This window comes from Hylobates moloch, unplaced genomic scaffold (assembly GCF_009828535.3).
Source record: "Hylobates moloch isolate HMO894 unplaced genomic scaffold, HMol_V3 SCAFFOLD_14, whole genome shotgun sequence".
Classification (NCBI taxonomy): domain Eukaryota; kingdom Metazoa; phylum Chordata; class Mammalia; order Primates; family Hylobatidae; genus Hylobates; species Hylobates moloch.
The window spans coordinates 32,814,934-32,828,498 of record NW_026652289.1 but is presented as its reverse complement, the minus strand read 5'-3'; the positions used below and the strand labels follow the sequence as shown (position 1 = coordinate 32,828,498).

General features: G+C 44.3%; 1 protein-coding gene across 1 annotated transcript in view; it reads right to left on the bottom strand.

The window, feature by feature from the left end:
- ADAMTS17 (ADAM metallopeptidase with thrombospondin type 1 motif 17) overlaps positions 1 to 13,565 on the bottom strand; it is a 361,454-nt gene that overhangs the window by 172,552 nt on the left and 175,337 nt on the right. Inside the window, exon 9 of the mRNA XM_032175346.2 lies at positions 2,289 to 2,429. Coding sequence (XP_032031237.1) covers positions 2,289 to 2,429 — 141 coding nt within the window. The remainder of the gene's footprint in view (positions 1 to 2,288; positions 2,430 to 13,565) is intronic.

Sequence of the window (13,565 nt, the reverse complement as noted above, 5' to 3'; positions counted from 1 at the left end):
GGACACACAGACTGTGCTTTTTTGCTGTGCATTCCTCTTTTTCTACATGGCCCAATGTGAATCTTCGCTCTGAAGGCAGTAAGAACCTGGAGACTCGGGAGGGGCATAGGAACGACATCCACGAGGCTGATGGACTTTTACTGGGGAGTTTGAAAGCTTTCTTTGATGAAAATGATTTTGGAATAGATTATCGTATTTTCTTGACTATGGCTTTGAGCAAAAACTATCATGAATAAAGAACAAGTACAAGTTAGCCTTGTTTTACTTTAAATAAAATCAAAGTGCCTGTTTCCAACTCTTCAGGTTCTCTCCGAGTGCTTGTGGGGCCTCGGTGTCTCACTTGACCACGCTATCCCTGAAAGCCACTGGCAACACCTGCCGAGGACTTCAGGATTTCAACTGGGGTGGGAGCATTCATTTACTATGAGAGGTGCGTCTCTAAAAGAGTGAACTGGGGGCCAGGTTCAGGGGCTCACACCAGTAATCCCAGCACTTTGGGAGGCTGAGGTGGGTGGATCACTTGAGATGAGGAGTTCAAGACCAGTCTGGCCAATGTGGGGAAACTCCTGTCTCTACCAAAAACACAAAAATTAGCCAGGCATGGTTGTAGTCCCACCTGTAGTCCCAGCTACTTGGAAGGCTGAAGCAGAATTACTTGAACTCAGGAGGCTGAGGTTGCAGTGAGCCAAGATAGCACCACTGCACTCCAGCCTGGGTGACACAGTGAGACTCTGACTCATAAATAAATAAATTAATAAGTGAACTGGGGATTGCGAGGCTCTGGCTCTAAAGGAGGTTACTTACTACGACGCTTTAATTTCTCAATTTCTAAAGGCAGACGGTTTAAGGCAGAAAACCCAGTCACTTGCCAAGATTCTTAAGGAAAGAGTTGCATGAACACAAGACACAGACTGATCCTGGTTTACATCTTCTGGGCTCAGACATACACTACTTGTCACCAGTGGGACCAGTGCTATGTACGTGAGCAAATAAAAACACCCCATCTTGGCCGGGCACGGTAGCTCACTCCTGTAATCCCAGCACTTTGGGAGACCGAGGCAGGCAGATCACCTGGGATCAGGAGTTCGAGACCAGCCTGGCCAGCATGGCGAAACCCCATCTCTACTAAAAACACAAAAATTAGCCAGGTGTGGTGGCACATGCTGGTAATCCCAGCTACTGGGGAGGCTGAGGCAGGAGAATCACTTGAACGTGGGAGGCAGAGGTTGCAGTGAGCCAAGATCGCGCCACTGCATTCCAGCCTGGGAGACAGAGTGAGACTCCATCTCAAAAAACAAACAAACAAACAAACAAACCCACCCCATCTTGTGGCCGTGACCCTTCTGGGTAAAGCAAAATAACATCAAGGAGCTTACAGCATTCTTAAGATCTGTGGTATCAAATACTCAGTGGGAAGTAGACCACATTAAATGTAACGAGAGCATTTTTTAAGCTGGTTTACCACTGACCAATTTCCCCATGAACAGGGAACGTCGTGAAAAAAGACCCGGGATGGCACCTTTGCCACTACATCCTGAATTCATCGGGTACTTGAATGTGTTACTGGACTGAGAAGCTCCATCTACAGGTAAGACTCGCCGACTCTCTGCCATCTCCCAGGGTGCATGAATTAACATGTCTAAGTAGTTCAGTGACCAGGGTCTGCACAGTCACTCTGTAAACCCAACCCTGAGGTCTTGACACTAAGAGACCCGCACCGTCCACAGGTACAGACTGCGAAGAAGGTCTGAAACCAGATGGCCGATTCTTCCACAGAAATCTGAGAATGGAAGGGTACAGACACCTTCTGGGAAGAAAGTAGCAGTGAGATAAACACAGCCCTCCCCTCCCCAGAGGTGAGCAAGGTGAGCAAACCCACCCCTCAACCCCCAGCAAATTCACTCCCTCTCTAGGGAAACGGCCTTCATCTCCACACCAGGAAATGCTCCATTCTGCAGTGGCCCAGGGGCGCCCCGAGGTGATCACACAGTCACAACCCTGCAGAGGAACGAAATGGGTTTCTTTTCAAGACAGGGTGACTATGTTGACATTTCAGTCCATCGGCAATTACGTAATGATCACCCACTGCGCGCCCATCGCTGGAGCAGATGCGCACGTGGGAGATGTTCTCGCCATTATAGGACATTCTGTGCTGACCATCTCTTGAGGCTAGATGCCAATCCCAAAAGAGTCATTTCTCCACTTCACACTTGCTGAGACTCCAATACTTTTGTCCTCTGGAAGTACTTCCGATTGCATTAATCCTATAGAATAATTCCAGAACTTACTTGAGGAAGTTTTCAAGGTCATCTCGGCTGCAGGAGGACCAAGAGAGGTCACTTGGGTTCCGGCCTTTCACCCACTCTCCCGACATGATGTGGGACCCGCCAGCGCAAGATGAGTGATCATCGTCGTGGTTCATGCCCAAGCTGTCCAGGAGGAGAAGGAGAGAGGGATGCTTACGCCACAGGCTTCTCATTTCCAGGTCCTAGTGCTAGCGGACCATGCTAAGGGAAACCAAGTCTTCAAAACAAAAACTGACGTACGGTGAAAGTGGTTCTCACACAGCAGACCCACAGGCATGCGTTTTCACAGAAATAGAGGGTGAGGATTTGCTTATTTAGTGAATGAAGATAAATTCAGCAAATGACAGACACTAATAGCATTCACTAACAATAAATCAACAAAGTATATTCACTCTGATAACTGTGACATGATAATTCTTAAACTCTAAGCTTCTAATGGTTAGACTTGTTTTCTTACATTAAATATGCCAATGTTCATGGTTTAGGTGTTTCTGTTCCTTAGAGATAATTACTGTGCTAAGGGGAATCACTGGGTACCATCCTAGACATTGACTTATACAATGTTCTGAATCTACGCCTTCAAACTCATTACAAAGTATGGCTTTTCTATCTTTCACAACTAACAAGATCATACCTGTCACCTTCCCTATTCAGCTATACCTGAGACATACCAGGACGCCTGTCTAGGCCTGGAGGGCTCATCACACTGTGAGCTGAACAGTGATCTTAGCTTATTATACACGTGCTCTCACTGGGGTAAGCCAAGACATGCAGCACACAAGATCCAGTGGCCCACAGTTTGCTGACCCAGAGTTCTTATGACCCAATGTGTATAAGGATGACCATCTTTCAACAATCTCAGTGGAACAACAAAAAAAGAACACATACTTTCATTCATTCAAAAATATTAGATACTTTCCAAGTGCCAGGTAACGGACCACAAGGAAAAGACCTCAAATCACTGCCAGCTTGGGAGAAAAGATAAACACTGACAGAGATAATGATAAAAGAGGTTTCTAAATTCTGCTCTAGAGCCACGTGTTTCTAGTTTGCTCATAGATATCTGACCATCTTCCGTCAACTCCCCTGCTTGGTGCCTAATGGTGGTGTCTCCCCAACAGAAACCCATCCTGTCTTCTCTGCATGCTTGCAGGCCACCCCCACAACCTTTTGCCTACAGAGATGCTCCCCTGGCCAACTCCCATGTGGAGCTGGGTCAGCTAAAGTCACCCATGTCCTTTGGAGGATCCGCTGCCTGGCGCTCATGTGTTCTGGAACTTTGGGCTAGCGGGGCCCTCTCTGATCACCCACAAGTGACTTCCCCCATCAGTGAAGGGGGGGCATCCTCACCAATCTTCAGTTGTATTTATTCTTAAACCTACTGATGTCAGTGATACTTGTTATTGCAATTCATACATGTGGTTACATGTTGAGTTAACCAATGAAATATGGGGACAAACACCAAGTTGTTCTCATGAAAACAGATTTAGCCAGTAGCTCAGATAGAAGCTGTCCAACTGGGTGTGGGCAAGACAACTGTGAAAGATGAGGAATAAATCATAAAGATCTGCTCCAAGGCTGCTTCACAAGTCTTTTATAATCCTTTTTATGTGTACACACACACCCACCCCCCACATGCATACATAAAAGAAACCGGATTCAAACTCTCATTATAGGCATGCTTTGTGTGAGGAAGGTGTGTCCATTTTCACACTGCTATAAAGTGTTTCACACTTGAAACTGGGCAATTTACAAAGGAAAGAGGTCTAACTGACTCACAGTTCTGCCAGGGAGACCTCAGGAAACTTACAATCATGGCAGAAGGTGAAGGGGAAGCAAAGACCTACTTCAAATGGTGGTGGGAGAGAGAAGCACAAGCAAGGAAAATGCCAGATGCTTACAAACCCATCAGATCTCGTGAGAGCTCTCTCACTATCACAAGAACAGCACAGAGGAAACCACCCTCACAATCCAATCACCTCCCACCCAGTGCCTCCCTCGACACATGAGATTACAATTCAAAATGAGATTTGGGTGCGGACACAGCCAAACCATATCAGAAGGTGACATGGAAGTCCAGTTGGCAGACACTCATCCTCAAAGAAGACGCTTTCCCTCTCCATTACAAAATTGGTGAAAAAAACTAATGTTTTTATAGCTTAAGTTAAAACAAAATGTCTAAGGCACCTTCATATAATGTCTTGATATTTCTCCACTTGCATCAGTTTTTTGCTTAATTGGTCAAGTGACCAACTACAGTCATTTCTGAAAAGGGAGTGTCTGCATCGCCACCTAGGTATGGATGGCCACATTTTCGCTTGGTCTGGGCCTCTATCAACCTCAGACCCTCCTGACTGGAGGCCCACAGGCTCTTCCAACTCACCCTATTTTCTCAGGGCAGCAGAAACTACTGCAAAGACAGCATTTGGTAAAAATATTTATTGAATGAATTATCTAATAGTGAAGAAAGTGCCAAAAAATACTGGAGAATTCATATCCATGACAAGTGTGCTGATCTGGCGTGGTGGCAGACTGCTCGGCAGAACAGCAAATCTCGTTAGATTCAGTCTCATCCTCATGCTTCGGTGTCAGATATCCACCCAATTAGGGTTAAAGGAAGACTGAAGAAATTATCAGACAAATATCGCCAGTGAGGATAGTTTAGCTACATTCATTTTTTTTTTTTTTTTTTGAAATGGAGTCTTGCTCAGTAGCCCAGGCTGGAGTGCGGTGGTACGATCTCCGATCACTGCAACCTCCGCCTCCCAGATTCAAGCTATTCTCCTGCCTCAGCCTCCCGAATAGCTGGGACTAGAGGCACGCACCAGCACGCCCGGCTAGTTTTTGTATTTTTAGTAGAGACAGGGTTTCACCATGTAGGCCAGGATGGTCTCAATCTCTTGACCTTGTGATCACCCACCTTGGCCTCCCAAAGTGCTGGGATTACAGGCGTGAGGCACCGCTTAATGGTCACTTTGTTGAATAAAGTGAGTTCTATTTTTTCAATGCAATTACTCGGCTTTTTACTTCACTTTTGGGTGAGCAACAGAAGATGTTTATTTATATACAAGTGCATGAGAAAGCAATCTCCATTCAGCTTTAAAAAATCCTGTTACAAATAAAAAAGATTTTAAAAATATATTCATCCTTGGCACCAAAAAAATTCTTTTTACTTTCACTCTCAGTATGTATTCTTTTTTTGAGGTTCATTTTCTTTAACTGTATTTTACAGTGGTAAAAGCACCTCACGTGAGAGCTGCCCTCTGAAGTTTTTAAGCTTACAATACAGTATTGTTGACTACAACTGCAATGCTGTACAGCAGCTCTCTTGAGCTCCACTGAAACTCGATGCCCACTGATTAGCAGCTCCCCCTTCCTCCTCCCTCCAGCCCCTGGCAATACAAGCCCACTCTTTGATTCTATGAATTTGACTATTTTAGATCCCTTATATAAGTGCAATCCTGCAGTGTTTTTCCTTCTGCGACTAGCTTATTTCATTTAGCATAAAGTAAGGGATTAAGTTTTAAAATATATAAGAAACTCCTACAACTCAATAGCAAAAAAACTAACAACCCAGTTAAAAATGGGCTAAAGACTTGAGAAGACATTTCTCTAAAGAAGACATACAAGTGGCCAGCAGGTACATGAAAAGATGCCCAACACCACTAATCATCAGAGAAACACAAATCAAAACCCTGATGAGATACCACCTTACACCTCTCATGATGTTTACTGCAAAAATACAAAACATGACAAATGTCTGTGAGAATGTAGAGAAATTAAAACCCCTGCATGGCGTTGGTAAGAATGCAAAATGGTACAGATGCTATGAAAAAACTGTATGGAGGTTCCTCAAAAAATTAAAAATAAAACTACTGTATGATCCAACAATTCTATTTCAAAATATTTATGCAAAAGAATTGAAACCAGGATCTCCAAGAGACATCACTCCCAGGTTCAGTTACAGCATTATTCACAATAGTCAAGATAAAAACCCAACCTAAACAGCCACTGATAGATGGATAAATAAAATGCAGTCTATACATACAATGAAATATTATTCAGTCTTAAAAAAGGAAATTCTGCAACATGCAACAACATGGATGAACCTTAAGGACGTTATGTTAGGTGAAATCGGCTTTTTTTTTCTACCTGGTAGCTTTTTCTTTCTCTATTTCATGTTAACTGTTGAAGGAACTGACTGGTTTTTCAAGTACACTTAGCAAAGGACATCAAAAGTCAACTACCTTAAATTTGACTTAGGGTTTGATTTTCTTTCTTTAAATAAAACTGGTGAGAGAGTTTTTAAATGAGTAGGTCTTCTGAAAGTTTTGATGGATTTCAATGAACTCTGCCAAATGTACAGAGGTTATAGAAATAAAATGTCTCATGAAAAATTGGCTCCAGCTGCCATCTCATGGTGTAACCATTGCATGTGGACCAGGTCAAATTGCTATCTCCAGCCTTGGCAGGCACGGTCCTTATCAGCATTAACAATGTCTCTTCATAAGGGTCACAACTCACGGACCCTGGAGTCCTAGTCTGAGTCACATACTGGAGTCTCCACTTGGAACATGGTCTTGCACTTGGAAGCAATGAGGCAAATGCAAGGCCTTCCTTGTATCAACGATGTGAAACATTCAGGAATATAAGCCTAAGAGAAAGGAACGTTCTTGCCTCTTTAAGAACATGCATGGTTCCAGGAAGCCACAGGTTCTGAACCATGAGCTGCGTTCCGGGGAAAATCATCTGGGAACTTACACAGAGGTTCCACTTGCCTGGGTCACTGCCCCTCAAATACCCCACTCAGAAAACCCGTTTCTCCTAGAACAGCCCCCAAGTAAAGAGGGTCTCATTAGCTGCAGCATCAAACGTTACAAAATTTGCACATTCACCAAATGGATACAGTGTTATCTTACTTTGAGGAATATTCAAGTCCCTTAAGAAAACAACTCTCCCTGTAGGCATTCTCTAAAACCTCTTTCCCTACCTTGGCCAGGATCAGAGGCATCTCCCACCTCAGGTAATGAGAACTTTTCAAACCCGGGCACAAGTCGATGGAGGATCAACGCATGAATTAATTATTCTAACTGTGCACTTGGACGGGCTGCTCCCGTTCTCCCTGGCTGGGATCTCCTGGACAGCCACCAGAAGGGTTTTTCAAACACGGATGTTGCTTGGAAAACCACAATGGGAGGAGACCCAAGCCCTGGGAGGATGGTCTCACCATCTATGGAAGAAAATTTCATGAGTTTCCTCAGTGGCCAACTTGGTTATCAAATGAAAGGGGCTCCTTCTTCCCACAGGGGCCTCTTCTCCTGGCCAGAGAACCTGGTGATTCAGGAGACACACGGGATGGTTCCAAAAGCACTCGGCAAAGATGGCTGTGCTGTTGGCAACTCCCTATTCCTCACAGGGATCTGGCCGACCGAAGCACACCATGTCCCGTGAGCGTTTCACTCTGCCGGCCGAGAGGACTTCCCCGAGGAATGTTCCAGTCAGCAAAATCAGCCGAGTGGGATTCTTGGGTTTCTGGAGCTTGCCTCTAATATAGATCACGCTTGATCTGCTTTAAAATGTTTACATGCTAAGTGGCTCATCACTTCACAGTTGGATTAACTAGCATTGGACCGGGAGGAGTCTTGATACTTGAGGTTGACATCAACTACTGTCTAGGCTATTTTTAGTTTAAATTAAAGATTACTTTGACTGAGAAACTCATGTTATTTTAAGTTTATGTTCCAGGGCATTTATTATTTCTGGCAACATTATATTTAAAGAAAACGTGTGGCGTTAAGTACGCCCAGTAATTTTAACTTTCAGTGACCGTGGGGCTGAAGGCACAGATGGGCCTTGTGTCTCATGTGGCCCAGCTTTATCAGACACAGTCATAACTTCACGGCCTTGAGTTGATTTTATCTTAAAATAACATGCTGCTCTGTATTTGTTTTGGGAGACACAAAGCACACCATGCGGCGATTTCTGAGAGGAGTCCCACAGTGCTTGACCCCTCCTGGCTTCTGCATCTTGCAGGAGATGAGTAGGTGTTCTAGAAAGAACCTCTGCCACTCCGGAAGCTTCAGCTTCAACTTGCTCTGAGCCTACCTGTCTCTCGGAAGCTTTGGGATTTTGATGTCAGGTGTAGGAGTCAGGTCCAGCCTCACCTCAAAGTAGTCTTGGCTGAGTTTGTGGAATGAATCCCTGGAGTGGGATGAAGATCCTGGGCTTCTGTGAACATAGCCTCTCCATGGAAGGCTGACTCCAGCCCTACTTCCATAGCTCTGTGGGGACACTGCCTGGCCATTCCTATTCAATAGATGTTTATTGACTTTGCAGTAACTGGAATGGCACATGGCAGTTTCTAAGAAATAGTGGGGAGATGTGTATTTGTTATTGCTGATCAACATAACAATGATTAACAGGCCAGCTCTGCACTAGAGGGGAAATTCTCCAGTCAGTACCTCTTGCCAAGGACCAGATTGTGCCCCCAGTCTTGAGCTACTTAGAAACGCTACCTACAAGATTAAATGCCACTAGGGGATAACAGGCTGCACTCATTTATAGGTAGAAGAACAGGGTCAATTCCCATGATCAGCAATAACCCCGTTTACGGAGAACAAAACAAACAAGCAGCAATAGCATCAAAAGCCTCTCACTGCAGAGAAGGTATTTGTTTGTGTTTTGTACAGAAAAATGAGCCCACCAGCCTTCAGGGATTCAGCAATAAGGCAAACCCCAGAGTAGACTGCGGGTCGCCATAGATTTAGCTATACTTCAGATGCACATAGTACCATGTCAGTAAGAATCATCCTAAAACAGTACAAAATTCGGAATCACCAATGGGTAAATAATGACCAATATAGTGTTGGTGTTCAGTGTATTTTTCTACAATAGACAACATCATAGCAGGTAAATATGGATAATACTTATACAATATACACAGCCTCTCTAAGCTAACCAGAGTACTGAAATGACAAGCAAGCACTCAATTCTTGAATTTATATACATGGGATTTTGACATAAGGTGCATGAGTCGGGTACAGCCTTCACTCAAATTAGCCTTGCCTGGGTTTGTGTAGATGTATATATGTACGTGTAAGTGTAGATATATACCTGTCCTATATACCTATATATAACTATATAGGACATATACATATATAGGTATATACCTGTCCTATATACCCATATATAACTATATAGGACAGGTATATATCTACACTTATATATACGTACATATATACACACATACATCTCCATACATTTAGAAGATTCACATCAAGTGGGCTTTTAACTTTTACCAAAAATTCAACTTATTGAGAGAGATAAAGAGAAACAGAGAGAATGAAGCACGGGAGATTCTGTCCGCTATTCCAGTCAGCAAGTGTGTGTTTGCTTGTGCACACTGACACCCTGAGAGGGTGTGAGATAAAGCCATGTATCCACCCTTCTCTCAGGCTTTCCTGCTGTGAGCACCACACCATTCTGTGGGTGACTCTTGTGTTTCATGATCCACATTTTTTTTTTATACAACATGGGCAGGAGGTGTGGAGTCTTAATATTTGAAGTCTACATTTTATAATTTTATTTAATAGACAGGGTCTCACTCTATCACCCAAGCTGGAGTGCAGTGGCATGATCACAGTTCACTGCAGCCTCAAACTCCTGGCCTCAAGTGATCCTCCTGTCTCAGCTTCCCAAGTAGCTGGGTTTAGGGGTGCACGCCACCATGCTTGGCTAGTGAAGTTTAAATTCTATCTGATGCTCTAAGAAATGGCTGCTGTTTCCAACAGTGGCAGGAAATCTGGGTATGAAGGATGTAGACAGACACAGTTGAATATGGTGCCTCCCAGGAAATTTTCAAAGATCATTTGGACCACACTATTTTCACCTTTCACCCTTAATTTAGACTGTCACTCTGTCAAGGTGCAGTGCACTGGGCTGCTACCATTTTTGTCTGAGCATTTCACTTATTTTACCACTGTGTCTTCACAGCCTCCAGATGAAACAGGGATAGGAGCAGCCATCATCTCCCCCATTCTTGCTGAGCACCTTTGAAGGCTGTAAGAGTAGAGTGATTCTGCTCCAGAAGAGCAGAATCTGCACTCCTGGCTGGCCTTCTTTCTCTGAAACCATCTTTCCCAGCCAAGTGAACAGTATCAGGCACCACGCCCTAGCTGCTTAGTCTCCTGTATTCAGCACACCCTCCTCCACCCCTGCACTCCAGGGACACGTGCATACACAGTGGCCAGCTCCAAGTCCCAGCCAGCCTCCAATGTCCTGAGGGCTTTGATGAGAAGGTGTCGGCAGCCACGGAGGATGATACAAAGTACGTCTTCCCATCTAGAAGCATCCCTGGCTTTGCAGTCAGACCAGCCTAGAAGAAAATGTCAGCTCTGCCTCTTGAGAAAGAAACATCATACCTCTGAGCCTTAGTTTCCTCGTCTATGACTAAACAGGGATGATAATCCTGAACGCCATTCATTAATTCAACAAGTATTTCAACGCCATTCATTAATTCAACAAGTATTTGCTGAATGCCTTCTGCAGGCCAGATACTGTTCTAGGCACTGAGAATACAGAGTTTACATTCTCTAAAGGAATAGGGGTCAGGGTCACCTGGGAAAACAGCCACCGAAGAGCCTGGCAGTAGTAGGCACAGCAGAGAAGAATGGCCTTGCTTCTTCTGACCACGCACATCCGCTTGAGCAAAGCAAGTTGCAGCCCCTCAAGCTGTAAACTCAGGTGCTCTGAGAGAGCTGTGGCCTAAGGAGGGAAGTCACACTATAAGGCAGGTGGGCTGGTGGGGAAAGAAAAGTTCCCACCCCACTTCAGTGCCTTTATTTCCATTCTTTCTCTGCATTGAGCTAACAGAACAAAACCTCTGTTCTAGCAGATGTGGTTTAGGGACTGTGGTGAGACTCCTGGAATAAAGCTTAAATCTTAGAGGCCACTGTTCTTGGTAAGTGGCTACCCCATCCAGGACTGCAGATGCCCTCAGGACAGCTCTGAAGGACAATCACTAATGACCACTCATCTATACCATGTGTTGCTCTCCATAGGAAGGGGATGAAGACGGTGGCCTAGGGTACAGCCTCCCGTTCTTTTCGGCTCCCAACAGTAGATCTAGGTTTGAATGCAGCAGGCCACACTCCTCCTTGCTTCAGAGTGTATGCAGTAGCCTGGACTTGGTAAAACCTCAAGGGACATTCGACTATAGGGCTGAAGCTCCTGCTCTCTCTGTGAAATGCTGTTTTCTGGCCCTAATAGATTCCATGGGCTCACCAGGTCCTGCCACTCTGATCTTGCTCCCACTTGACAAAGACAGTCCTTAGGGAGTGAGCTGGTCTCACCTTTCTCCACTCCATCAGCTCTTAGAGCACAGCTGGACACAGGACAGGGATCAATCAATGGCTTGACACGAAAGCAGCATATGAGCACCTAGGTCCATGTAATGCACCATCAGCACATAGGACAGAGGCTACCCACAGTGTGCCTCCCCCCCAGTGCCTCGTGTGCATGCCATGGCTTCATGATAGGATGGTCCCAATATGAACACGCAATGACACAGGCTCCCAAATGAGTGGCACCTGCTTGAGAGGCTCCCTTTCTCTTTCCCACAATGTCCTCACTGCTTAGAGCATCCAAAAATGCGTCTAGAGCCAATGCAGGCAAACGGCCTTATGACTTGAACAGACTCTGAGCCAAAGCTTTGAAATATTTCACAGAAAAGAAACCCATAAAGTTATGTTAGTTTCTGACCTGGGAACCATTCTGTTGTGAGGGGCCATGCTAAAGCTGATTCCAGTTAGAAATTCTGAAGATGTTTAGAATGATGCCATAATGATGGAAATAGAATACAGCCTCCCCAGGTGATGAGAGGGAACAACGCCAATTCAGGTGAAAAGGCTGTAAGGTTAAGAAAAACCTCTGACCCCGATCAGGGCAAACAGAGGGAGTAGAAGCCATGAACCAATTCTTTTTCCTTTCTCTTTTTAGTCTTTTTTTTTTTTTTCCAGAATGACCTTGGGTATTTTGAGAACTTTATTCTTCCCTATGATTTTAGTCTGTCAAATTCTTAAAAAGTCATTCTAATTTGGGATTGCACTGAATACACTGATTAATTTGGGGAGAAATCGCATCATTAGAAGTTTGAGTCTTGCCATCTTAGGACATAGGGCACCTCTTCATTTTGCCAGGCTTTTTTTGAATGACCTTGGCAAACGTTTTTAGTTTGCATCATGACAGTCTTACATTTCCTATTAGTGTCATTCTTGGGTATTTCGTATCTTTGGTTGATACTGTGAATACGATCTGCTTTTTATTCTTTTGTAATTATTGCTCGTACATGGGAAAACTACAGATTGCTGCATGTTGGTCTTACGATGCAATATCATGATGAACATCTACTGGTTCCAATGGCTTTTCAGATGATTCTTTTATAATATACAGGCAATTCTCATTTTGCCTCATCCTTTTCTATATTTATACCTTATTTCTTGCCTTATGAAATTGAACAGGACTTCTAAAATAATGCTAAATATCAGTTACAACATGGGCACGTTTGCTGTGTTCCCTTATCGACTGGAAATGCTACTAATGTTTGCACACTGAATACATGTGCTCCAGATTACTCATAGGTAGGTAACCTTGATGAGGTTAAGGAAGCTTTCTTGTGAATAATCATTTGTAAAGCCTTCCTTGCTGCTACAGTGCAATAGTCCAAGGACAAAGAGATCATGGTTAAACACTTGACAATAATTATTATGGGGATGTTAAGCAAGGTTCCTAAACTCCTGGTCTCCTTTTCCCAGCTGAGAGAGGAGGGGCATGAACCAGGTGGTTACTAAAAGGTTTCCAATCTAGAAGGGAATAACTTCATGATTCTTGATCTAGAAGGCTGGGTACAATTTAAGGTGTAGTTGTTCTTCATTCTTCCAAGAGTAGATTGTGCCCCGTCTTGCACCAGGCATTTTGCAGAGCACCAGGCCCACAGCAGTGTGTGCCACACAGCCTCTGCAGGAAGCCTGGGGGGATCACAGAGAAATCAGCAGGCTGTTGGCATGTAGCCTAGGCCAGTGCTGTTCAATAAAACTTTCTGCGATGATGGAAAAGTCTCTTTGTGGGCTGCGCCTGATATTGTGGCCACTGGCCACATGTGGCTACTAAGAGTTTGAAATGTGCTAGTGTGACTGAGGAACTAATTTTTAATTAAGAGAAATTTAAATAGGCACAAGTGACTAATTGCTAGCACCCAGACCA